Source organism: Bos mutus, chromosome 7, assembly GCF_027580195.1.
Source record: "Bos mutus isolate GX-2022 chromosome 7, NWIPB_WYAK_1.1, whole genome shotgun sequence".
NCBI lineage: Eukaryota > Metazoa > Chordata > Mammalia > Artiodactyla > Bovidae > Bos > Bos mutus.
Genome location: NC_091623.1, coordinates 89,406,121 through 89,433,300, shown reverse-complemented (window position 1 = coordinate 89,433,300; position 27,180 = coordinate 89,406,121). Strand labels below are relative to the sequence as shown.

General features: G+C 43.7%; 2 protein-coding genes and 1 non-coding gene across 5 annotated transcripts in view; 2 read left to right on the top strand and 1 right to left on the bottom strand.

The window, feature by feature from the left end:
• CDC25C (cell division cycle 25C) overlaps positions 1-4,016 on the top strand; it is a 37,822-nt gene extending 33,806 nt beyond the window's left edge. Inside the window, exons 12-14 of one of the 3 annotated variants that reach the window (XM_070374407.1) lie at positions 349-482; positions 905-1,016; positions 1,221-4,016. In XM_070374407.1, coding sequence (XP_070230508.1) covers positions 349-482; positions 905-1,016; positions 1,221-1,370 — 396 coding nt within the window. In that variant the 3' untranslated portion in view covers positions 1,371-4,016. The remainder of the gene's footprint in view (positions 1-348; positions 483-904; positions 1,017-1,220) is intronic. The other 2 variants (XM_070374408.1, XM_070374406.1) reach the window with 2 other exon arrangements.
• A 3,278-nt stretch (positions 4,017-7,294) lies between these two features.
• GFRA3 (GDNF family receptor alpha 3) lies at positions 7,295-25,436 on the top strand. Its single transcript, XM_005891709.3, has 8 exons — positions 7,295-7,515; positions 15,560-15,847; positions 19,725-19,817; positions 21,079-21,391; positions 23,497-23,600; positions 23,768-23,902; positions 24,316-24,404; positions 24,617-25,436. Exons 1-8 carry the CDS (start codon positions 7,443-7,445, stop codon positions 24,704-24,706), a joined length of 1,185 nt encoding a protein of 394 aa, XP_005891771.1. The 5' UTR covers positions 7,295-7,442; the 3' UTR covers positions 24,707-25,436.
• TRNAE-UUC (transfer RNA glutamic acid (anticodon UUC)) lies at positions 15,048-15,119 on the bottom strand. Its single transcript has one exon. It is a non-coding gene; the product is annotated as a tRNA-Glu (tRNA).
• Positions 25,437-27,180: the final 1,744 nt, after the last annotated feature.

The following is a 27,180-nucleotide window of genomic DNA, read 5'->3' as shown; positions in this document are numbered from 1 at the left end:
AGACCAATCTGCCTCTTTCCTATAGAAGCCAAAAGCTCCTACCTGGAAATAAAAACATTAATCCAGAGATTGAGCAGCACTTGGCAAACACTTAATGCTTACAGACATTTCTCACAATAATCCCTACACTTTAGGCAGTTCTGTTCTATAAATGTTTATTGAGCACCTAGTATATAACCAAGCTCCATGCCAGGCCCAGTGGGTAGATACAGGTAGATTTCCACTCTGAAAGTACTTAATAGTCTAGTCTTCCTGAACTAAATATTTCAAGATGGTATTCCAGTTATTTCTAAGTGTTGGCCCTGTTCTCTCGCCCTTAAGGAAATACTTAATAAAATTATTTTACAGGGAGCATTAAACTTGCACAGTCAAGAAGAACTATATAACTTCTTTCTGAAGAAACCCATTGTCCCTTGGGATAACCGGAAAAGAATAGTCATCGTGTTCCATTGTGAATTCTCCTCTGAGAGGGGTCCCCGAATGTGAGTGTCTACACGAGGAGGGGGCATGGAGAGGGTGATGGATCTTGAGTTGGGACTTACAGCCAGGGAACCTTCCCAGCCCAGTTCAGACAGAGACTGAAAGAATGAATGATTTCCACTATATTTTAAAGAATGTATAAAGTTAAAAAAAAAAAAAAAAAAGAATGTTAAGGAGGTGGAAGGAAGAAGTTTCTACAATTCAAAGGTTTGAAGTAGTGAAGGAAAAGGGATTTGGAATTAGGTACCAATGGAGGAAAGGAGAAAGAGCGGTGCTACTTGCACCTTGTTTTGCAAAAATAAGATCTGGAGTTCCTTTTGAGGGTTAGGAAAAGTCAATTCTTCCTTCCCTTCCCCAGTGAATGACCCATGGAATCCTGAACTTGCTTTTTCCCATCTCACCCATCTCTGGATTTTCTCTAAAGGTGCCGTTCTCTGAGAGAAGAGGACAGGACTCTGAACCAGTATCCTGCCCTGTACTACCCAGAGCTATACATCCTCAAAGGAGGCTACAGAGACTTCTTTCCAGAATATATGGTAAATCTTGGATGGGGCATGTGGGGCAATGGGGGAGCCCAGACTTGGGGGAGCCAACTTTAACATGCAGCTCCCAGGGCCTGCAAAGCCCTCTGAGAAGAAAGTGCTGTTCCTTCTAAGCCATTCCCTGTAGCATCTCTATTATACCTCGTGGGCAGACTGTAGGCATCAAGAGGATTCCTTACTCTGTCCCTTGCCTTTCAGGAGCTGTGTGAACCACAGAGCTACTGCCCGATGCATCACCAGGACCATAAGGCTGAGCTGCTGAGGTGTCGAAACCAGAGCAAAGCATGGGAAGGAGAGCGGCAGCTGCAGGAACAGATTGCCTTACTGGTGAAGGATGTGAGCCCATGATATCAGGTCACCTACTGGCTGCCTGGGACTCACCAAAAGGCACTGTAGAGGCCATCTTCTATGCAGCCTCTTTTCATTGTAATATGTTAAAAGATGTCAGCAAACCAATAGGCTGCCAAACTAATGAAATCTCAGGCGTGGGATTGGTTACATTTTAGTAGAGCTGCTGGCTAGTGAGGAAGTCCTCGAGCTAGTTTTCTAAGGTTGGAACCTTGGGTTGCATGGAGATTTATGTTGCTTCAGGGGGCTGTTGCATTCCTCTTGCTAACTACTTGCGTCTTCTCAGAGGTCAGCCAGATCTTTTTCCTGGGCTCTGGCTATGCAAGAGAGTGTTGAGAGAGTTGTCCATCTTCTTTCTCTGTATTTTCCTTCTTTGTCTCCCTCTCTCTTCTTTTTTAAAAAATGGAAATATAAACATTGATGAATGAGAAAAAATCCTAGAAGATGTATGTAAGGAAGTAATCACCACATTTAAACTCCTTCAGACAAAGATGTAGCCATCTCTATTCATAGCTGAGGCCAAAGTGCTTTTCTCTAGACCATGGTTCTCAAAGTTTGGGCCCTGGTCCATCAGCATTATCTGAACTTTGCTTGAAATGCAGGTTTTCACAGCCCACTCCAGACCTACTAAATCAGAATGTCTGAAGTTAGGGCACAGAAATATGGGTTTTAAAAATCTCCCTTTCAGGTGATTGTGATGCATGTCAAGGCTTGAGAACTACAGCTCTGGAATTAAAGAAAACCTTTTAAATGGAATTCTTCAGCAGTGTTCCAGACTTTGCTTTCCTATACCATTCCATGGTATGAATTGCCTAAAAGTGTGCCCCAGACTCAATTCTTTGTGGTATGAAGACTCAGAAAACCAAAATAATTGCCATTCTGTAAGACCAAGTGATAGGTCTGAGTTGCATTCCAAAGGTTCCTTATCTACAGCCTCAATAGAATTTAAAAAATATTTATTTATTTTTGGCTGCACTGGACCTTTCCTGCTGCTCGGGCTTTCTTCTAGTTGCAGAGTGGGGGCAGTGTGTTGGAGGGCTACTCTCTAGTTGTGGTGCTTCTCATTGCAGTGGCTTTTCGTTGGAGAGTACAGGGTCAGTAATTGTGGTGCACAGGCCCAGTTGCCCTGCAGCATGTGGAGTCTCCCAGACCAGGGACTGAACCTGTGTCCCCTGCACTGGCAGGCAGATTCTCAACCACTGGATCACCAGGAAAGTCTGCCTCAGTGGAGTTTTGACTTTTCCCATTTTCCAAAGTTTTTTTTCCACTCTACTTCATGTTTCACAGAGACAGATTTAGGATGGTTGGAAGTAGACATCCGTGCCATATGAAGATAAGAATGAAAGAAAAGAAAAGTACCAAGCAAGATCAGTTAGACTTCAGAAAGATTATTTAATTTAATTAATCAATTAAAAAAAAAAATTTGGCCGTGCTGTCTGACATTTTATATCTTAGTTCCCCAACCAGGGATCCACAGAAAGATATTTTTAAGTTACACTCTTCAGCATTACCTCAGGCTTTCCTTTTTTAGAGCTCTTTAAGGTGAGTAGGTTTTTGTCTGTGTAGTAAAGTACAGCCCTACTTGGCCTGGATGGCAGTGGAATTGCACATTGTCATTCTGTGGCATTAACCTGATAAGTAGTGATAGCTCAGAACTAGAAATGGACAAAAGGCTGTGAAGCCTAGCCTGAGATAGAATGGAGACAAAAATGATACCTTCCCAGATTTGGAGCAGGGAGACTTTTTAAAAAATGATTGGGAGGGAAGAGTGTGCCCAAGTGACTGCATTGATTTTTGTAAGGTTCAAGAACGCTCTTCTCCCAGAGTGCTGCATGCTTGCCTCACAGCAGAGGGCACTGCTGTATTCTCTAAGGCAGCCACTGCAGCCTGCAGTCTCTACCCCTAGCTTGAACCTGCCTGTCCTGAGCCCTTGAGCTCAGAGCTCAGACGGGCTGGGGGAAAATGGAGAGAAGAGCTGCTGCTTTAATAGGTGGAGACAGCTGAGGGAAAGATGCTGTTCTTTTGTCCCACTCCACATACTTCCTCACAACAGGCAGGAGCTTAGTCGCCTGACCAGGAAACTGCATGAAGCACCTCCACTTCCAAGTGTGAGGAGGGGTCCCTGACTCACTGCCTACCCTAGTGGGTCATTTCCTATAATTCTTCCCAGAAAGGGAGAAGCAAGCCCCTACCTGGGAAGAGACTGGTGCACACGTATTCACATTTCAGTGATCTTAAATGGAAGTTCTGAGTTGTAAAACATAAGTGAAAGTGAAGTCGCTCAGTCGTGTCCGACTCTTTGCGACCCCATGGACTGTAGCCCACCGAGCTCCTCCGTCATGGGATTCTCCAGGCAAGAATACTGGAGTGGGTTGCCATTTCCTTCAGGACTTAAAAAGCTATCTACTTTGTGGAAAATTATATTTGCCTGAAAGGCTACATTTTCCCATATAGTTTCTTGAAATATCTTCCCACTGTACAGGTACCATGTCACGTGATTCATGTTATTTTCAGAAACAATAATAATAGTAGCTAACAACCTTTCAGTTGTTTACTGCTTGCAAGTAAACATTTACTCATTTTATATAAATAAACTAATTTTCACAACAATCCTGTGAGGCAAGTACGTAGTCACTATTATACATGTTTTACCAATAAAGAAATTGAGGAACAGAGAGACTGAGTAACTTGTTTAAAGTCCCACAGCTAATGAATGCCAGAGTTGAGATATGAACCCAGGCAGTATGGCTCCAGAGTCTGTAATGTTAATGGACTTTGCTGTTACCAAATCCTCATCGATGGAACGATGTGTCTTTCTAAATTGGCATTGTATTAGGTGTTAAATGTGTAAGTGCCTCAGTTATAGGTTCTTGAGAAGTCAGGGCCATAGGGTTGCTTCAGCTTAGGAACTGAAGCTAAGGGCAGATACTAAGACCCTAATCCAGAAACTTTTGCATGAGGCTATGAAGGGGTTAGCTCTGTGCTGGTGTCGTTATACTGACTGGTATTCATTCAGCATGAAGTCAAGTGATAAAGAATGGAAACCTTTTGGTCTGAAAACACTTCTCGTTGCAATCTCAGCCCCAGTACCTGGCTAACCTTTGCTACAGAGAGGGAAGCATTTCCCTTTCCTTACCAGCCATATATAAAGTGAGAGGCATGGAGGATCTTCTTTCCCCATTCAGTTCAGACAAATGTGAGGGACTAACTAGTTTCTTTCTAGGGATGTCAATTCTAAGTACCACAAGCATTCAAATATGTCACAGTTCCTGCCCTTAAGGTAGAAATGACTCTCCTTGTTCGATCCCTACAAGCACTCTGGCCCACTAGCATATTCAGCAAAAGGAAGAAGATCTAGCCTCCAACTCCAAAACTGTAGGTTGACTGGTAAGGGCTGACTGAGTTCATAGAATAATTAACTCCTGCAGTGATATTCCGTGTGTGCTATGTGCCTGGCACTAAGCTAAACCCTTTACTCACTATATACTTGTTTAATCCTCAAAACTGTTATACAAAGTAAATACTGCTATTTTTCAGATGAAGAAACTGAAGCACAGAAAAATTAAGTGACATCCTCAAGGTCACCCAGCATGTGTTGATAATGTCAATTGAAACCAGGTAGTCTGTAAAACTTGTTCTCTTAACTGTTTTTCACTGAACTGCTAACACCCTGGATTAGCTAAGGATAGCAGCAGGGCAGGAATTAAAGCCCAACAGTGAGAGAGGTCTTGATAGAAGGCAGAAAATCAAGATTACAAATGAAAGTGGAGTAAGATACAGAGCTTTGAGCCCCAATCAGTGGCTTGCAAAGCCCTCCCAGGGCAGTTTGTGTCTTAATCATTTTTGCACCTGGCATAAAGCTGGGCTCATAATCAGCCTCAAAAGACATTATTGAATTGAATGATGGTTGAGTAACATCTTTGTAGAAAGGATTGGTTCATTTGTCATTATCCACAAGGTTCCCAACAGCAATGCTGCTTATCTAGCAGGTGTTGGCAGCCACAAAGGACATGGTTGTTGGGGAGAGAGTATGCTGGAGGAGCTGTCAATATTAGTCTTGGAGTCATATTTGTTTGCAGAGGCTTCCTCAACCCTCCACCAGCCTTAGTTACCGATCCTCATTAAAGGCCCGATGATGTCAAGCTCTTTACAACAGTGCCCAGACAGAATTATGCTCCAAACATCTAATTTACTCTCAGAGGCTGGTCTTTTATGGGTGGCTTTGGATATTGCTTTCAGCCCATCAAGTTGACCTTGTTCCTTTTGCTTTCCTGGTTCCTTTTGTGGGGAGAGCATTGAGTAGACTCACTGAGTAGGCACTGTGAGCAAATGCCTTTTCTAAGCCTACCCTCCTACCCCAAACCGATTTGCCTTGGTTGCTGAAGGAGAGTGCAGAGGTAACACCCCTTGATCACCTCCTACATCCTTGTTGATTCATAGCACCCTTTCCTAGCATCCCAATCACCTGATATTGTTACATTTTGCCTTGTAAATCCCATGTTGGAACTATTGCCAGAGTGAAGCAGAGAGTGGGGGCTATCAGCTCCCCAGCCACAAGTTTCCTAATCTTACTGGAGGGAAGGACTTGGGAAAGGTACACAGAGGTAGGGTGGGACTGGTGAGGGTTGGGGGGAATAGGCCCTGTATAAAAGCTGAGTAGCCAGATGCTCACTTTCACAGCTCTCCTGTAAGACTGGCAGGGCAGATATAGATTAAAATGAAGCACAAACTCCATTTAAAGTGCATTACAGCCCAGGAATCAGCTCCCCCTGGGCAGGAGAAGGGAGGAAAGGGCACAGGAGGCTACATAAGTCTCTTTCCTTATCTAGCACCACATGTCTCTCTCCTAGCTTTGTGAAGGGTGATTTACACCCTGGCTGGAATGACTCTCTTTCTGAGCTGATTACATTGGCAAATGCCCCCCAGAGGCCACAGCAGGATGGCCATATTCAGAAGCAGCAGCCAATAAATCTCAGAGGTTTATATTGTACTTCTCAGTACCCTCCCTCCTGGCCCTCTGCCAGCTGGGCTGTGGAAGTAGGAGAGGGCTTGGTTGGAGGATTGGGGGAGGACACCCTTCAATACCTTTCATTACCATCTTCCCTAAGTACTGTTTAGTTCTCATTCTTAGAAGCCATTCTGCCTCTGTCTTTATCCGGGGAGCAGGTGGGAACCAGCCCAGTAAATTGATCTAATAAATAACCCTTATCTTTATGGGTAGAAGTCCTGGGTTTCTCCTAGGTATTTGCTCTTGGTAGAGTAGCTTGCTCTCCTAACCCTCCTCTGAAAATGATGAGGCTCCTAAATGATCTCTCCAACCATCTTTCTCAGTGATCTTTCGTCCAAGGAAATCTCCGCAGTTTAGTCTGAGGGAGGTTTGATCCTTCCATTCTTCCTCATGACACTGAAGGGGCTGAATTTTGGAGGAGTCTAGTCTGGCAAAGGTCCTGGGATCTGGCCCCCAAGTCTGTCCCCAGCAAGGTCATTTCACCTGTCTGCAGAATCTTGGGGTTAATAATACAACGGAATCTCACTCCTGAAGATACTGATGCGGGGAAATGATATCAGAGATGTGCAAATTCTAAGGGGAAAAAAACCCCCAAAACTTGAAATGCAAGTGCCCTCGTGCATTTGTTACAAGATTTCATTTGCGGGGGGTGGGGGTGGGGGTGTGGTTTCTTGGTGGTAGAGCGGATTCCGGAAAGTGAGATAGGATGCTTTAAAAAAAAAAAAAATTTTGGACCCCCGAGATGACGAGTTTCCAGTGGCAGCTCCTACAATGACTCGGCTGCTCCGGGGCGCGTACCCTGGCTCGCCCCCACCCCCGCAGCCCTCTGGGTCTAGTAGGAGAGACCGCGTGGTGCGTCCGTCTGCTTTGGAGTTGGAGGGCGGCGCCCGGGACCCTGGTGGGAGAGTGTCGGCGCCGCCCTCCCTGCGAGGAAGGGCGGGAGAAGTGGTGGGAGGTGCCGGTAGAGGAGCCCGGGTCACAGAGCTCCTGTGCTAGGAGAGGGTAACGCCGAGTCGGGTGCAGGCAGAGCACACGACGTCGACAGCCAGCGCGCGCATCCCACCATGGCGCGACCGCAGAACCCGCGACCTTTGCCGCCTGCGCTCCTGCTCCTGCTGCCGCTGCTGCTCCGAGCTGGTGAGTGTCGTTGGAGCCGCCCCGGCTGGGGAGCGAGGGGATGGGGCTGGTGGTTACAGTGTAAGTGGGGTGCCGGCACCAGAGCCAAGAGAGGTCTCAGACCCCACACTGCTGCCTGGTGCCTGGCGTCCATCTGTCCGAGCCTGGAGAACTGGAGGAGGAAGCCTAGAGTGTCAGGAAGGGGCTGGGTTCTACGCCTAGTCCAAGTGTCTGAACTTGTAGATTGAGTGTCAGCCGTGGCCAGGGCACCCAGGCATCTCCTCGCTGCCGGTTCCCCCTCTTCCCTCTTTTGAGGTGCTCCTAGACAGTCACAGAACAAGCTGCAGCCAGGCCACTACCAAGACAGCATTTCTAGGAGGTGGGGAGAATCAGAAGCACGACGCCTTTTGCTCCACATGGGCTTTACCACTTCCACCCGGTGTAAAGACTGGGAAAGTGGCCACTAGGTACAGATGACAATATTGAAGTTTTTGTTAGAATTAACTTGTCACTGGGAACTCCCTGGTGGTCCAGTGGTTAGGACTCTGCACTTTCACCCCCCAAAAAACAAAGAAAGAACTGACTTGTCACAAATTAGGGTTGAAAACTGCTGCCCAGAATTCGCCAACACCATTACTGAGTGGTTGAGAATATTGCTCACCATCAACAAACCCCCTCTTCAGGATGTACTTTACTATTATTTTAATTGGAGCAGAAAATTCACTATTGGGTAAGATGGCCTTTCTGTATAGGCTGCCCAGCACAGTGCCTTGCCCTGTTATAGATCCACAATAAGTGTTTTGTGTAGTACATGGTGCAAGGCCTGATTTTAGAACTATGCCATTCCCCTAAGGAGCATGCATGTGGCCTCTGGGAGAGGGATGGGTGCATGGAATCTCACTGTGGGCTCCTGTCCAGAGCCTGGCTGGAGGGACTCGTGAGGCAGAGACCAGGTACTTATCTGCACATGACCTCCTCCACAAAGTAGGACTGCAGAAGTGCAATCTTGGCTGAGAGACAGATATGGAAGGAAGGAAGGAAAGTACTGACCTGTTCAGACTGACTTCGTCAGTAAATCAGAGCAGCAAGACATCACTGATCTGATTGAGCTGCCCAGGAAATTTCACTACCCTAACAGTATGGCTGTATGTCAGGATACGGGTAAATTTTCAACACCTTCATCATGACCAATTTAGTGGAACAAGTTACCCTCTGTTAGTGATGAAATTTAACATGACCCTCACCTTCTTTTGTGGAGCTGCAATGCCCCCAGATCTACCACTGCTCAGACTTGGTGAACTGTATCAGCTAAGAAATTAGAGAGGTTTACTTTTGAAAATTGTTATGACTCAATATTTAATATTTAGTCCAGTTAAAGCAATTAGACTTGAACCTGCTACATTTCTTTCATCAAGCACTTTCTGGGCACCTACTAGAAGTAACATCTTAAACATGCAGCATTTCTCAAACTGTTTAAATCCATGTCCCTTTTTTGATAAAGATAAAAATCTTATGTCTTCCTTAAATAAATTTTGAAATTTCAAAAGTCCTTTTGTTCATCTTTCACATATAAAATTGTTATATATACTTTTTTGTTTTTGTTATCGTTGTTTTGGCCATGCCATGATCCTAGTTCATGTTTTGGCCATGCAAGATCCTAGTTCCTTGACTAGAGATTGAACCTGGGCCATCAGCAGTGAAGGCATAAAGTTTTAACCACTGAACTACAGGGAATTCCTGTCAAACACGCTTTTTTGAACCACAGATTCCCTTTGGAAATTCTTATATGTCCCTAAAAGGGTCCTATCCTCTCTCTTTCTTATCCCCTGCATTGAGAAATTCTGGTTTAGTTCAATCCCCTTTTTAAAAATCAAAATTGTGGACTTCCGTGGTGGTCCAGTGGCTGAGACTCCATGCTACAAATGGAGGGGGACTGGGTTTGATCCCTGGTTAGGGAACTAGATTCCACATGGTGCAGCTATAATCCTGCATGCTTCGGCAAACATTGAAGAGTCCATGAGCTGCAACTAAGACCAAGTACAGCCAAATAAAGAAATTTTTTAAAAAGTCAAAATTAAGGACTTCTCTGGTGGTGCAGTGGATAAGAATCTGTGTGCCAATGCATGTGACACGGGTTTGATCCTTTGGGAAGATTCCACATGCCACAGAGCAACTAAACCTGTGGGCTACAACTACTGGAGCCTGCACACTCTAGGGCCCTCAAGCCACAACTAATAAGCCCCTGTGCCACAACTACTGAAGCCCACATGCCCTAGAACCAACCAGTCCCAAGGACTGCGCCTGCATGCTGCAACTAAGCCTGTGCATCTAGAGCCTGTGCTCTGCAACAAAAGAAGCCACCACCATGAGAAGCCAGAACACTGCAACAAGAGAGTAAGCCCCATCTCTGCAACTAGAGAAAGCCTGCATGCAAAAACGAAAACCCAGCACAGCCACAAATAAATAAATAAATAATGACTAAATAAATATAGCAGTGTGTACATGTCAAAAAGTAAAAATAAATGCCAAAAAATCCACAATGAACAAAATACCAAAATTTTAAAGCAAAAGTAACAATGCCATGTTGAGGCATATTAGAGCCTGAAGCAAAAGGAAAAATCAGTACTGCTCACCCTGCCCTTTTTTACACATTGGATATGACATCAATTGTCTTTAAGGGGCATCATTCTAGTGAATTTGCTAAAATTCAGATTCCCAGGCATTATCACCAGAGATTCTTGTTTGGTAGTTTGGAGCTAGGGCTCAGAAATGTGCATTTTAATAGTAATCTAATTGATTATTATATGATTGGAAGAGAATATTGGACTAACTAAACTTGGAGGCCCATCCTAATTTTGGGACTCTTTGATGATAAGTAAAAGGTGCTCAGAGAAGTTATTGGGGTGGCTCATAAAATATCTGTTATCTGGTTATTTTTTAAATATTAGTGGGGGCTTACAAAGAATAAACACTGTTCTAAACACTGGTAATGTTTAGAGTGATGATAAGATAGACATGGAAATCTAGCTGGGAAGAAAATTTAAAAATGAAGTAAAAATATATCAAATGGTGATAAGTACTATGCAGAGAATTGGAATCACAGTATGTTAGAGTAGCTGGGGGGCTATTTTACTTTGGTTGGTTGGGGATGGCCTTTGTGAGATGCCACTGAATGACCAGAAGCGTCCAGTCATGTGAAGATCAGGTGGAAGAGCATTTCAAACAGAAAGGTTAGGTGGACACAAGGTTGTCTTGTTTAATGGCAACCAGAAAGAAGGCCGGTGCAGATGTAGGGAAGTGGGAGAGGAAGAAAGCTAGGAGGGGAGGTTAGAGAGTTGGGCAGGGCCAGATCTCTACAAGGCTTTGTAAACCAGAGTTCATAAACTAGATCTTAACCTAAGTGCAATGGAAGCTGGTAGAAGGATTTAAGCAGAGAAATGGGATGATCTGATACACAGTTTTTAAGTTCATCAGTTCAATTATTCAGTCATGTCCGACTCTTGCGACCTCATGGATTACATGCCAGACTTCACTGTCTATCACCAACTCCTGGAGTTTGCTCAAACTCATGTCCATCCAGTCAATGATGTCATCCAGCCATCTCATCCTCTGTCATCCCCTTCTCCTCCTGCCTTCAATCTTGCCCAGCATCAGGGTCTTTTCCAATGTTGGTCTTCACATCAGGTGGCCAAAGTATTGGAGTTTCAGCTTCAGCATCAGTCCTTCCAATGAATATTCAGGACTGATTTCCTTTATGATTGGCTGGTTTGATCTGCTTGCAGTCCAAGGGACTCCCAAGAGTCTTCTCCAACACCAATGTTCAAAAGCATCCATTCTTTGGCATTTAACTTTCTTTATACTCCAACTCTCACATCCATACATGACTACAGGAAAAACCATAGCTTTGACTAAACAGACCTTTGTTGGCAATGTAATGTCTCTGCTTTTTAATATGCTGTCTGGGTTGGTCGTAGCTTTTCTTCCAAGGATCAAGCATCTTTTAATTATCATGGCTGTAGTCATCATCTGCAGTGATTTTGGAGCCCAAGAAAATAAAGTCTCTCACTGTTTCCATTGTTTGCCCATCTATTTGCCATGAAGTGATGGGACTGGATGTCATGATGTTCGTTTTTTGAACGTTGAGTTTTAAGACAGCTTTTTCACTCTCCTTTTTCACTTTCATCAAGAGGCTCTTTAGTTCCTCTTTGCTTTCTGCCATAAGGGTGCCATCACCTGCATATCTGAGGTTATTGATATTTCTCCCGGCAATCTTGATTCCAGCTTGTGCTCCATCCAGTTCAGTATTTCACATGATGTACTCTTCATATAAGTTAAATAAGCAGGGTGACAATATATAGCCTTCACATACTCCTTTCCCAATTCGGAACCAGTCTGTTGTTCCATGTCCAGTTCTAACTGTTGTCCAGTTCAAACTGTTGACCTGCATACAGATTTCTCAGGAGGCAGGTAAGATGGTTTGGTATTCCCTCTCTTGAAGAATTTTCCACAGTTTGTTGTGATCCACACAGTCAAAGGCTTTATCATAGTCAATAAAGCAGAAGTAGATGTTTTTCTGGAACTCTCTTGCTTTCTCTATGTTCCAATGGATGTTGGCCATTTGATCTCAATTTCCTCTGCCTTTTCTAAATCCAGCATGAACAGTTGAAGTTCTCAGTTCAAATACTGTTGAAGCCTAGCTTGGAGAATTTTGAGCATTACTTTGCTAGCGTGTGAGATGAATGCAACTGTCTGGTAGTTTGAACATTTTTTGGCACTGCCTTTCTTTGGGATTGGAATGAAAACTGACCTTTTCTGGTCCTGTGGCCACTGCTGACTTTTCAAAATTTGCTGGCATTTGAGTGCAGCACTTTCACAACATCATCTTTTAGGATGTGAAATGGCTCAACTGGAATTCCATCACCTCCACTAGCTTTGTTCATAGTGATGCTTCCTAAGGCCCACTTGACTTTGCATTCCAGGATGTTTTGCCAAGAAAACAGTTAAGAGATGATCCCATATAATGCTAGTCAGCATTAAAATTATGTTATATTCACACAATGGAATGCTATACAGCAATGAAAATAAGCTATTTGCAACTATACTTAACAGTGTGGGTGAATTTTAGAAACTTAATATTGAACAAAAGGAGTCAAGACACCAAAAACACATGTATGATTGAAAAACAGGCAAAACAAATTACTAATGTTAGAAATCAAGATGTTGTGTTTGCTTTGTTAGGAAGATGATGACTGGCAGATGGCTTCTGGCATGCTAGTAATTAATGTTCTGATTCTTTATCTGGGAATCTGGTTACACAGGTATATGTAATTAGAAATTCATTAAGCTATACATTTTTGATTCATGTGTTTTCCTATGTTATACTTTATTATCAAACATGATATACAAATGACTAACAAAAACATGAAAATATGTTCAATATCATTAGTTATTAGGGAAAATGCAAGTGAAAACCACAATGAGATACTAGCTTACACCCACAAGGTTGGCTGTAAAAACAGAACAAAAAACAGAAAACATGAGTTAATAAGTATGTAGAGAAATTGGAACCACCCTCATGCATTGCTAGTAGGAATGTAAAATGATACCAGCTCCTTTGGAAAACAATCTAGTGGCTCATCAGAAAGTTAAACATAGAATTATCATGTGACCCAGCAATTCCACTTGTAGAGAAATACCCAAGAAAAATGAATACCGGTGTTCAAGCAAATACTTGTGCGGAAATGTTTACGTAGCACTATTCACAGTAACCAAAGATCAAAAATGTCCATCAGCTAATGTTTACATAAACAAAATGAATTATGGTATCCATGCAATAAAATATTATTCATAAGAAAGAGTGAAACACTGATTTATACCACAATGTGGGTGAATGTCAAAAAAAGTATGTTAGATGAAAGAAGATAGATACAAAAGTATGTATTTTATGGTTCCATTTACATGAAACATGTAGGACAGGTAAATGTGTAGAGACAGCTGACTACTAGGGCGAAGTGAGAATGGAGAGTGACTGTTTAATGGGTATGAGCTTCCTGTTGGGGTGATGAAAATGAATTGGATTTAGAAGTGATGGTTGTACAACACTGTGAATATACTAAATGCCATTTACTTGTGCCCTTTAAGATGATTGATTTTATGTTGCATGATTTTTCTCTCTCTCTCTTTTTTTAAATAGTTTGCATCTTTTGACTATCTTCATCCAGTTCTTCCTTCCCACCCTCTGCCTCTGGTAGCTGCAAATCTGATTTATTTTCCTATGAGATTGTTTGTTTTTGAAGTATAATTGACCTACAATGCTATGTTCCTGGTGAACAATATAGTGATTTGCTATTTCTATACATCTCAGAATGATCACCAAAGGTGAATTTTACTTCAACAAAATTGAACTTTCACAACCTAAAACAATTTATTAAAAAAGATGGATGCATGGAGAAGGAAATGGCAATCCACTCCAGTGTTCTTGCCTGGAGAATCCCAGGGACAGGGGAGCCTGCTGGGCTGCCGGCTCTGGGGTCGCACAGAGTCAGACACGACTGAAGCGACTTAGCAGTAGCAGTAGTTGGATAATGATTAGAATTGTAATGTGAAATCAGCTGATTCACCTGCTAAAACTTGTTTAGACTTTCAGCTTCCTAAAGCCTTCTGTAGCCTTTATATTAATTGTATGTAATGTTATTAAGTATACATAGTTAACTTTTTAATTTAGAAATGTACGTTTTTTTCATGTAACATAAGTCTTAAATGCTCATTAGGCTGCTGCGTAAACTTAAATTTGTTTATTCCATAAATGCCTAATCATTTGGGACAGCTGATTTTGAATAAAGAAAGGCTTGAACAAAGAGGCAATGAGAAAAAAAAAAAAAGATGGATGCAACAACAGAAAATGGTAATTATGTGAAGTGAAAGATTTGTTAACCAACTGTAACATTTTACAGTATATACATGTATCAAATGATCATGTTGTACATCTAAAACTTAAAAAGTGTTGTATGTCAATCATATATCAATAAAGCTGGAAAACAAAAAAGATGGCTGAGTGGTAAGAGAGAATGAATTTTAAAGATGGAACCATGGAGACCAGTAAGGACTCTCAACTAGTTCAGACAGAAATTGGTGGTGGCTTGAGCTAAGGAAGTAGTGATAGATGTGGAGAGAAATAGACAGGTTCCAGATATGTAGTGGAATTGACAGGACTTGCTGGATTGAACATAGGATGTGAAGGAAAGAGAAGAATTCAGAATGACTCCTAGATGTCCTGCCTTGAAAAACTGGGGGATGATGGTGTATTGTTACCACTTGATAGGGACCCTAGGGCCTAGAGTGCAGGGCCTTTCTCCAGGGCTGACCTACAACCAACCATGATATTCTTGAGTAAGTAACAGAATCAGTAAAAGTGCCCTACCCCAGCAAGTTCCCATAATAAGGGTTTTTATTATATATATTTTTAAGTTTTTAATTTTGTTTACACCATGTTATTTTTAAGCGACTTTTTTTTTTTTTTTTTTGGCTGTGCTGTGAGGTTTGGAGGATCTTAGTTCCCTGACCAGGGATTGGACCTGGGCCCCAGCAATGAAAACGCTGAGTCCTAACCACTGAACTACCAGGGAATTCCCTTAAGTGACTTTTAATAGAAGACTGAGAGTTGTTGCTAACTGTCATTTAGCACTCCTGTGCACATTCTCAACTCTCTGGTTATGATGCTAGCCCTGTTCATGGCATAACTCTGCTCAGGGCCCTCTTCCAGTAACTGGCAGGGTCATCAGGCTCAGCTTCAAACAGTTGTTCCCCTTCCCTTCCCAGGAGGCTGAGCAGCCTTTCTTTATCAAACCCCTACCCTTTCTTGAGCCTGATCTCTTCTGTCCAGATTGTGACCATGGCAAACCCTCCCACTGGACTTTTTGTTCCCCACTAAAGGCCTCTGTGCTACCCCAAGACTTTCCTGCTAAAGATTTCATCCAGAATCTCCCTGTCCTACCTTATGACTCGGTTTTCTCAGACAGCTATTCTGACCTTATGTGAGCCTCTCTTGACCTCTCTCCCTCCATAGGGGACCACCTCCCCACAGAAGGCCGATTCACAAACAGCTGTATCCAGGCCAGGAGGAAGTGTCAGGCCGATCCCACTTGCAATGCTACCTACCACTACCTGAATTCCTGTGCCTCAAGTATAAGCACCTCATCACCTGCAGAGGAGCCTTTGGTCCCTGAGGACTGCATGGAGGCAGCACAGCAACTCAGGAATAGCTCTCTGATGAGCTGTACATGCCATCGGCGCATGAAGAACCAAGCTACCTGCCTGGACATCTACTGGACCATTCATCCTGCCCGTAGCCTTGGTGAGGCTCCCATCCTAGAGTGGGCTAAGCTAGGGAAGATGGCTCTTGGGAGTTGATTTTTAATCCTGTTGGATATGGGCCACATGGTAGATTCTGACAGGGTTGATAATGAAGCTCTGCATTTGACATCAGTAAGAAATGCAAGGAGCAATTGGCTGTATCCTTTTGGGTCCCAGAATACTGCCCTCCCTTCCCACTACTTCCCCCTTTCTTTTACCTGGAAACATGTGGCTGCCTCTTGGAAGATCTCTGAACCAGGCTAAGTCCCAACATGGGGAGCTCCTGGAACAGATGGATAGGAGAGGAAGTGGAGGGAAATGGTCTTAACCCATAAATACAACATACAAATACAAGATAATCCTAGGTTCAGAGAGGCTGGGAGGTTGTGTCCTGGTGCAGCCTTTAACAGAGAGGATACTCATTAACTAGACAAGAGATGGTAAAAGACAGAGGGCACTGGAAGACCAAAGAGGAGCTTCCTCTGACTCTAGAGATCTCTTTTTATATAGTCAATTTTACTGGACTATGCTGCAATAATGAAACAGGGTCTTGTAAAAAAAAAAGGTTAAGTTCTTACTCAGGTTCTGTCTTGGCTGTGTCATGTGTCCTCTTTGTTCTGGGATCCAGTTCAGCCTCTACGTGGGATGTTCCTTTCTGATGGCAGACGGAAATGAGCATTGGCAGAATCATTTGATGCCTTTAAAACTTTCTGCTCGGACATCACATGAAATACTTCTGCTCACATTCCATTGACAAGCAGATCACATGGTCAAACCTGATGTCCTCTCCCAGGGGACTCTAAAAATCTCATGGCAATAAATGAGGATGTGTAGTCTTACAGGAAGGGTAAAAATAAGTAGAAACAGTAATGCAATCTACTGTAGTTCATCACTTGGTCAAAACATTCATTTCCCTCCCTTACACAAGAAAATATAACTACTCACTAAGGAAGGTGCCTAAGTATTCTGTTTAAGCAGAACATCAGACTCCAAGATCCCCGACTTGGATATTATCTTGTGACAATTTCTGTATAAGGTCTGAATGTGTGGTTCCTCTTAATCTAGAAACCTATATATTAAAAAGTCATCTGCTTCCCATATATACTCAATATGTAGTAAGGGAACAGGGACAGGAGAAGCACAACAAACTCAGAAAGAGGAATAATGGGAAGCACACAGCAGACATTGATTCATAGCAATTCTGAAGTCCTGCCATACAACTGATGCAAGGGCTGTTTTCCCTGGGAGTAGGACTTGCTCTTTAATAAGGCCCTGCTTTTGCTCATTGGGGAGCAAAAGCCCAGGAGTTTCTCAGCTCTCTGGGAGGTCCTTTCCTTTCCATTATTTTCTTGGGCTACATCTGAAAAGGGCATTGGAGACTATGACCTCCTTAGGGACTGAATAGTGTTCTCTGCTTGCTTCTTACTTGAGGAATGTTGGAGCATCTTAAGTCTCAAATAATCAGAGTCTCTTTTAATCTAGGCTGGTGGCTCTTAGCAGTACTACTCTCTCAATACATAATTGTGTTTTATATCTTTTGATTCTGTCACCTCGTGTGCCAGTAGCTGTTCCTATAATCCTTTTCAAGACATACATCTCTTTCCAGACCTAATTAGAGGTACCTTGCCCTTATCAAACTTCTGTGCCTGAGCCACTGTCTCAGTCTTTTTTCCCTGAGCATATTTGTCCAACTGGCAGGATTTATTGGATACTGTCTTAATCGATGGGATCTCCACAAAGGGCATGATAGCCACGAACTTGAATTTGTCTTTGCCCCAAGGCTGAGTTGTAATTGAGCTTATTACTCAAAGCATTTTTCAGTTTTATCTTTTACCATTAGAATATAAGAAGCAGTTGCATTTCTAAATACTGCAAGTCCTAGAATTTCCGTATTCTTTCTTCTCTGTTTCCTCCTTATTGGTAAACTGGTCAGTTCTCTAAGCTTATATCTTTCTTGTGGTACCTTGCCAAATATAGTCATAAGCATTCACAACATTCACTAGTAATCTTCCTTTTCTTAGCTTCTTCCTCTTAAAGCACAAGCTCACTCGTACATCATCTTCCTTCCAAGTTATTGCAGGCAACAATTTTACCAAACATTGTGCCACTGCATAATGAGAGCCGCCAGCCCCCAATAACAGCTTATTCACTGCCCACTGCCCAGTCCCAAAGCTAATACTGTTTATTTTAGATTTTGTTACTTCAGCACTGCACTTCTAGATACCAATTACATGTTTAATAAGAGTTTGCTAAATTATTCAACCAACCGCAAAATCCTTGGCTTTTACCAACAAAAATGTAACTTTTGTTCATGTTACACACATCTGCCATGGGCTTCCATGAGTTAGTTGGCTTTGTTTTTGCTCCACCTGTCTTTTTCATTTGAGGATCCAGGATGGTAGGTGGAAAAGAACCACAGCAGGACCACGTGATCTTAAAAATTCTTCTTAGAGGTGATTAAGTCTCTGAAGCTCACAATCCACAGACCAAGGCAAGTCACGTGGCCAAACCTTACAGTAGGGTGGGAAAGTACAGTTCTCTCCTAGGGGGCCTAGAACATGGCAACAGGTAAAGATATATAATCATCCTCCAGCAAGCAATTGGAAACAGTAGTACAATATACCACTCTTCTTGTTCCCTGACTTCCTCTCCTCATCCTAATCACCTCACTTCTAGAGCTTCACCTGAACCCTCTCCCTAAATCCTCTTGCCTTCCCCCTCCTTTCCCTTGGGAGCTCCCAGGTCTCCCCAGGCATTCAAATCATCCTTTCTGATTTGCTTCATACTATACATATCCCTTGGAGAAGGCAATGGCACCCCACTCCAGTACTCTTGCCTGGAAAGAGTGAGCGACTTCCCTTTCACTTTTCACTTTCATGCATTGGAGAAGGAAATGGCAGCCCACTCCAGTGTTCTTGCCTGGAGAATCCCAGGGACGGCAGAGCCTGGTGGGCTGCCGTCTCTGGGGTCCCACAGAGTCGGACACAACTGAAGCGACTTGGCAGCATACATATCCCTTCTCTACTGAAGACATACAGAATGCCCCTGCAAGCTCACCTCTGTCTTTAAACAATACTTTTTAACCAGTATTTATTAAGCACCTTGTGTATGAGCTATGCATTAATTTTTTTTTTTTAATTGAGGTACAGTTGGTTAACAATGTTTTGTATGCAGTGATTTTATAAGATCCTGTACATCTCTTTCAGGAGCTCACAGCCCCATGAGGGCATCTGAAAGAGATGTATTTCCTTTGAAATCATTGTCTCTCCCTTCTCTGCTTTTCTCAGTCAGGTTCATTCTGGGCCTGGTCACGTTTCCATCACCTCAGCATGTGATAAATTTCCATAGCCAAGTGGTTGGTTCTGGAACAGAGTTCACCATGGCCCCTTCTCCAATTGCAAGAGCAAACAGGACAGAATCCCTTTACTTGTTTACATGCCTACAGGCGATATGCGTAGTAGTTAGGAGTGGAGACTCTGGAATCAGATAATCTAGATTTCAAATCCCGACTCCATTTATTAGCTTATGTGAGCCTGAGCAAGTGAATTAAACCTGTCTTATCCGAAGTTTCCTTTTACCTAAGTGAAATTGTATATATATATATATATAAATATATAATATATATATATAATACCATAGTGCCCAGTATACAGTGTGCACAACAAATAGTAGCTTTATTATTCTTACCATTAAACCCGGTTTATTCATCAAGCCTAGCCTGTACCTTTATGGCCCCATTTTTTTTCCTCTCCTCCGCCCAGGATGCAGCTATTTGGGTAGAGATTGTGCCTTTGCCTTTTCCCCAGGAGCTTCAGCTCCTCCTACTCTCATCCCCAGCCCAGTCCTCAGGATTCTGATGCATCCTACCTTGTCTCTAGGTGACTATGAGCTGGATGTCTCTCCCTATGAAGACACAGTGACCAGAAAACCCTGGAAAATGAATCTCAGCAAACTGAACATGCTCATACCAGGTATGCAGGGCCAGCTAGGGCTGGGGTATGGGAGGGCCTAGACTCTGCGGGAAGGGTGGCTGGTGGGGAACACAGCTGGGTAATAAGAGGGGAGAGTTCTAGACTGCCAGGTGACTAAAGAAGCCCTGTCATGGTGAGAGTCTGAGCTATGGGGCATAATCTAGTCTCACAAATCAACAAAAAGCAATAGTTATTAAGGAGATAATCAAAGAGAGCCTGTTAGAGCTTCTAGCTTCCAAAGGGTGGATCTCTACAAAGGGTTAGAAGGGAGTGGCAGCAGTCCCAGGGAAAAAATGTGCTGAAATGGAGTATTTACCCTAATTCGAGGCAGCCAGGAAAGTAGCTTGTGGTCCCTGAAGACCAGGAAATTGCTTGTTTTCAACCATTCTAATGGGATGGGCGAGGTGTTGGGCAGGGAATGGTGAGAGAGAGTGTGACTCCTCAGGAGTGATTCAGGGTGGGGAGCCATCTGTCTGGCAAGGACTATGATGCATGTTTTTTAAGAAAGTGAGGCTGTTGTGTTAATTGGAGAGGAAGACACACTTGCACTCTCTTTTTGAGAGAGATGTGAGATTTGTTGTACAGTCAGTTCTTCATATTAGAATTTTGAGAGAAAAGTATAGAAATTTATATATTAGAAACTCTAGGTTACAAGGAATCTGGAATAACCTATTCCAGTTACTCTGTTCTGACTGCTGAAATATTCTGTTAATAGAAGTATCACCATGATTTCCCAAGACTCAGAGTATGGGTTTTTTTATGCATGCATCAATCAAAGAAAGATGGACAGAATACAGATACAGAACTGAAATCCTAAGTAGAATTCGGTTGCATCTGTTGTGGACAGTTCAGAAAGTATACTTTTCCACACCAGGAGGATTGTGGGATCCTAGTTCCCCCACCAAAGATGGAACCCCTCAGAAGTGAAAGACTGGCGTCCTAACTGCTGGACTTCCAGGGAATTTCCCAGAAAGTACTTTAGAATGTTGTAGGGCCTCTTGTTACAGTTTCCACCATGGGATCTCACTCATTGCATAGGATTGTAGGAAGGATTCGGTTAGATGTATGTGGCTTAAAAGCAAACAAACAAACAAAAGCCTAGGCAAGCAGAGGAGCAGGATGGGGGAGGCTCATGGGCAAAGCCTTTTTCAGGGCAGTCCTCCCTGACAGTAGTGCCCTCCCACTACCGCCCTTGATAAATCAGAGGCTGGGCTGCAGGTCTGTAAAGAGGACTGCTGACTTGCTTCCCCTCTCCCCCCAGACTCGGACCTTTGCCTCAAGTTCGCCATGCTGTGCACTCTTAATGACAAGTGTGACCGGCTGCGCAAAGCGTACGGGGAGGCGTGCTCTGGGTCCCGCTGCCAGCGCCACACTTGCCAAAGGCAGCTACGCGCCTTCTTCGAGAAAGCCTCAGAGCCTCACTCGCAGGGCCTGCTGCTGTGCCCGTGCGCGCCCACCGATCAGGGCTGCGGGCAGCGCCGGCGCAACACCATTGCCCCCAGCTGCGCGCTGCCCTCGGAGGCCCCCAACTGCCTGGAGCTTCGGCACGTCTGTGTATCCGACCCGCTGTGCAGGTGCGGGTGCTATGTGGTGGGTGCTGGTGAACGGGGTGGGTGCCACTCCTTCCAGGCTTCTTCCTGGGCAGGGTTGAATCTAACCTAGCCCAGGGATCCTGGACTGATTTCACCACATAGCTACTCTCGATACCTTTTAAAACACTTTTCTAAGGGTAAATGTGAGTGTGTGTGTGTACACACACACACACACACACACAGTGTAAAAACCTTAGAAAATATAAATGTGTCTTAAAATATCACCCCAAACCCATCACCTGGAGTTAATCTAACATACTTTGGAGAGCATTTCCTTCCAATCTTTTTTCTCTACAGATAAACAAAATCAGACATTTTGAGAGTATATTTATCTTGCTTTTCTTCCACTTATGGTACGTATCTGGTGAGCATTTTCTGATGGAAGCAGTATGGAATAGAGATGAAGACAAGCTCTGAAGTCAGACATATGTGAATTTAAATCCCTGTCTGTGTGACCTTGCATCTATCACTTAACTTAAAATTCTGTCACTTAACCCAAGGTTCCACTTACTCCTCTGTAAAAACTGGGATAATAATGCAGACCTCTTGGGATTCTGGTGAGAGTTAAATTATGTAATTTATGTAGAGAGTTAGCTTACTGGTGCAGTTAAGTAAGGACTCAGTAAATGATGGTGCTTATTTTGTCATTTACTGTCCTTTAACAACTTACTTTTTTTTTTTTTTTTTTAACAACTTACTTTTTAACTGTGTACATTGTATTTCACTTTATAGATGCCCCATATTTTATTTAATAATTCCTCTGTTTATAGATATTTAGGTTGCTTTCTTTACTGCTATAAATAATGCTGCAATAAATATTACTGTTGTTTATTAATCTTTGTGCACAAATCTAATTATTGCTTAGGTTGTGTTGCTACAAATGTCATTACCAAATCAAAGAACATGAAGAATTGTAAGGTGTCTGATAAAAATTTAAGCAAAATTTTAATCTGGCTTACTTTGACCTTCTCACGCAAACATTCATCAGACTGAAGTTATCCTCCTTTCAAGTGATATTTGTTAACAGAGTCACACCAACTTTGTGTTGCAGCTTGGTTCTACCACTTAGTTCTCTGTAACCTTGGGCAAGTCACCTCTCTTGAGTCCCACTTCCTCTTCTGTAAGATATTACATAATAAAAGCTCTTAGTTAACATATTAACACCTAGTAATTACTATGGGCTAAGTACTGTTTTAAGTACTTAACATCTAGTAACTCATCTAAAATTCACAAGAACTCTGTAAGATTGTTGTTATTTTTTTTTATCATCCTCAGTTTACAAATGAAGAAACCACAGCAGAGAAAGGATAAATAGCTTACTCAAATTCACCCCTAGATAGTAAGTCAGGTTTGTTAATGAAGTTTAGAATGAAAGAAGTCTGGCCTAGAGTCTGCTCCTAAAGGCTCTGCTCTGCTGCCTGTTGTTATGCTGGTAGCTGTTACTATTACTGTCACAATCACTTAACAAGTGCTGGGCTAGATGACTAAGATATTGTCCCTCCTTTCAAGGAGTTTGCATTTGAATGGGGATGACAGAGAAGTAAACCACTGATCTAACACGAGGCTTTTGCCTTACATTTTTTCCTTACATTTTTGTAAGGAAAACTGCACAAATATATATAGAAAAATATATTCACAATTCCATTGCCTAAAGATAACCAGCTTTACCTACTGTAGGATGAGTGTTAAAATAATAATATCTAACATTTACTGAATACTCACTGAATACCAGGCCCTATTAAATGCTGTACATTTAATGCTCTTACTTCATCCTCACAAAAATCCACAAGGTAGTGCTATTTTCGTCTCTATTTACTGTCAAGGAAACTGAGGTTAAAGAAACTGCCTGAGGTCTCATAATTAGGGATTTTGGAGCCCAAGTTAAAAGTGATATGCTGTGGAGACTGGGGTGATAGTATATTTGACTGTGACAGGAGCAGGCCTCACTCAGGAGGAGGCCATGGCTCAGGCTCTGAAAGGCAGAGGAGGATTTGGCATGAAGATAGGCATGTCAGCTAAAGGGGCAGCAAGTTGATGGCTGCAGGCCAGACCGTCAACAGGGACTCTTGAAATTTCCTTTTTTCCAGATCACGTCTGGCAGATTTTCAGACCCACTGCCATCCCATGGACATCCTAGGGACCTGTGCAACAGAGCAGTCCAGATGTCTGCGGGCATACATGGGGCTGATTGGTGAGGCTGGGGGACGTGGGTAGGGAGCCAACAGGTTGGCCAGCCTGGAGGGTGAAAATGCTCTCAAGACTGAACCCAGATGGAGTGGTCCTGAGACAGGTGGGAGACGGATGGGAGCTGAAGGCGGGGTTGGCTTAGTCACCGATAATCTTTTCTTCACCCCATAGGGACTGCTTTGACTCCCAATTTTGTCAGCAATATCAATGCCAGTGTTGCCTTAAGCTGCACCTGCCGAGGCAGTGGCAATCTGCAAGAGGAGTGTGAGCGGCTGGAAGAGTCCTTCTCCCACAACCCCTGCCTTAGTGAGTGCGCGCCACCTGCTCCCAGTCCCTGTGGCTGGTTCAGCTCAACCCCGGGAGAGGGAAGGGGTCAGCTCTGTGGTCCACACTGGTTCCATCCATCTCCTGCAGATGGAGCAACCCCCTCCTCAGCCCTTAGCATAGGCGTACATCTCCCCAGCCTGGGCCTTTCTGCCTTCTCCCATTCCCTAAATGACCACCCTCCTGCCCCTGCCAAGCTGCCTTTTCACCTGTCTGAGCCCCAGGGACACTCTTCAGCTCAAGGAATAGCAAGCAGAATGAGATAATATCCCATTCCCACCTGCCACACACCCACCCTCATATATGCCAGGGTCCCTGAGACATTTCCTTTCCATCTTTTGGAGCCTAAGAAATCTCCAACATCTGCCTGCTCTCAGTCTTCCTTCTCTCCTCAGTGGAGGCCATTTCAGCTAAGATGCGTTTTCACAGCCAACTCTTCTCCCAGGACTGGGCAGCCTCTACCTTTTCGGTGATGGAACGCCAGGTAGGGGCTCCTCTGTTACACCCCCTCCTGCCTTTTCTGGACCATCGGGGGAAACCCAGACAAGGGGGACAAGAGACTGGGGGTGGCGTGAGTTCCTTTTGGTCATGAGGACTGTAGACCTCTAATGGACATCTCAGGGGAGGGGAACAGGCCTTGATGGAAGCTGAGGTGGTGCAAAGGGTGGAGCTGACTCCATTTCATTTTTTCCACAGAACAAAAACCCTGCTCTGAGGCCACAGCCTTGGGTGCCCACTCTTTTCTCCTGTACTCTTACCTTGATTCTGCTCTCGAGTCTCTGGTAGCTGGACTTCCTCAGGGGCCCTCTTCCCTTCTACCACACCAGCTGACCTGCTGCCTGCAATGGGTGAGGAAGGGACAGCATCGGGAAGGAGGTTCAGTCTACCACGTGGCAACCCTGACCTATGTCCAGTCAACTCCAGATGAGGTCATGGTAGAAGCTGACTAGCCGAGTTCTCATGCCCTTCACTTCTTTTTTTGTTTTGTTGTTGTTGTTTGGCCGTACCACACGGCAAGTGGGATTTTCGTTCCCCGACCAGGGAGTGAACCTAGACCCTCCCAGTGAGCACTCAGAGTCCTAACCACTGGACTGCCAAGGTCATTCCCTTCACTTCTTCTTGGGCTGCCCCTTCTTAGGACTTCAGCATATGATCTGGTGGTATCCAGCTCTCCCAGGTTCTCGCCTTATTTCTTTCTCCTGCCCACCCAGGATCACTCAGGCTCTAACAAATCAGTCACACTCTGCTGCATTCTCCAGGTAGGCAGACTTGGGTGTTCTGAAGTGACCTGGAAAGACATTCCTCATGGTGAGGAAAGCTGGAGGAAGACTCCTATCTATCCCTTGTTTTCTCCTCTGAGTGGGGGATGGGAACCTACTGCCAGCCCTGCCCCAGGATCCTACACAACACTTGAGCATCAGGAGCTGGAGCATTTGGGCCTTGCTTTCTTCCTGCTACTGTCCTAGAGTCCCCTTAGCCTCTTGGATTATGATTAAACATTTTGATTTAAAACGTTTCTGTTTTCCCATTGTCTCACATTGTGAATTTGTATAGAACGAGGGGTGTTACAGACACAAGAGCACAGGCCAGGTTATCTAAGAGACACAGTGACCCTGCCACCAGGTTTTATGTGACCCTGGGCAAGACTCTCAGCCTCCCTGTACACTTGACATGGAGTTGGAAGAAAAGTAACATATGTGAAGCTGTGGACCAGGTACTAGTCCCAGCTGCTGCCTAGGATCTGCTACTCCCTGTACTTCTGTGCACATGAGAACCTATAGGTATGTATAATATTTTGTAAGTAAGATCAGGCACTGCCTATCAAAGTGTAAGTCACAGACCCCTTTCAACATCCATGAGAAGAGCCTGAAATACATCATCCTTTTCATCAGCTGCCGTGACATGGACTTGTATGAATGCATATTCCTACATACATAGTTTATTTAACCAGTTCTGTATTGATGGATATTTGTTTGTCTTCACATTTTTCTCTGAGCCAAGTTTTAAGGCAGCGAGGAGGTGACTGGGGGTAGTATGTGCAGAAGAGCTTCCAGAGCAATGGGTGACATAGGGAAGCCACTCTAAACATTCTTGTATCCACATACCCCTGCCCCAGGAAATGCTCAGCCAACCTGCCATCCTGTACACTTCAGTGGGGTACCTGGTGGACTTTCCTCTTTCTCCCCTCCCAGGAAGATCTCTGAACCATCAGGGCCTCTCTATTTGCTTTGGCTCCATTATCATGGGGCTGGGGAGTTGAATGGTACAGTCATTCCTTGCTAAGTGCTTGAATTAGACTAATAGGTCATCTGTACTTTTCTCTGAAGAAGGTCCAAATTTCTGGTAAACAACCAGACCACTCTCCCAGCCTAGGGCCCAGAGCCAAGACCCAGGGTGGGGGTGCACAGTGGCTGGACTGAAGCTTTTAATGGTATCCTGGCTGGCCAGGGTGGTTAATGCCATTAGACTAGTTTCTGGGTAATGAGTTGGGAAGGTCTGCTGGCAGCAGTGGTAAGCAGAGAATGCTGAATTACAGGTCTCTGCGTGGCTGGGGTGGAGCAGATTGTCTTTTAAACAGCTATCTTGAAATTGACCCATTCAATCTTGTATTCATTCAGCAAACCTTAGCAAGTACTTGCTGTGTTCCAGGCTGTATTTTTCAAGATCTGTCCCTTCCTCTTCATGAGCTAGCATTTTGGTGAAGGGGCAGCCCAGCCCAGGACTTTGGCAACTGGACCTCGGCTTTAGGCACTTGGGACTTTTCAGTTATCCTGGCTGATTGTAACACTCAGCTATTTGACCTTGTGAAATACTCTTTATCCCTCTGAACCACCATTTCCTCATCTCTAGTAGGGATGCCAATAAGAGTACTTAAAGGGTTGCAGTTTTGCTTTTGCTTTTGTTTTAAATAAATACATTAGCAATTTAATTTCATTAAAAAGAATTAGCAACATCAACTAATGTTTATATCAATTTAAATGGTTTTGGTTGGCAATGTTTTTGGCTTCTTATTTCTATAAAAGCTTATAAGCATGAAAATTTTATGCTCATTTTGATCTCCATGTATATTTGTTAGATAATAGTAAAAATATTTAGAACTAACAGGGATGTTTGAAGACTAGAAATAATTATAACATTTAACGTAGTGCCTGATACGGGATGAAGGGTCAATAAATGGCAGCTGTTACTATTATTACTTCTGGGAGGGGATCTGTGGGTACTACGTATTCCACTGCCAGCCCTGGAACCATGGCTGGCTC

Excerpts from the sequence above, each read along its gene's own strand:
- GFRA3 (XM_005891709.3), top strand. The coding sequence starts at position 7,443 with ATGGCGCGACCGCAGAACCCGCGACCTTTGCCGCCTGCGCTCCTGCTC. Across the intron at positions 19,818-21,078 it reads ACTGAACATGCTCATACCAG|ACTCGGACCTTTGCCTCAAG; the intron begins GTATGCAGGGCC and ends CTCTCCCCCCAG. Across the intron at positions 21,392-23,496 it reads GTATCCGACCCGCTGTGCAG|ATCACGTCTGGCAGATTTTC; the intron begins GTGCGGGTGCTA and ends CCTTTTTTCCAG.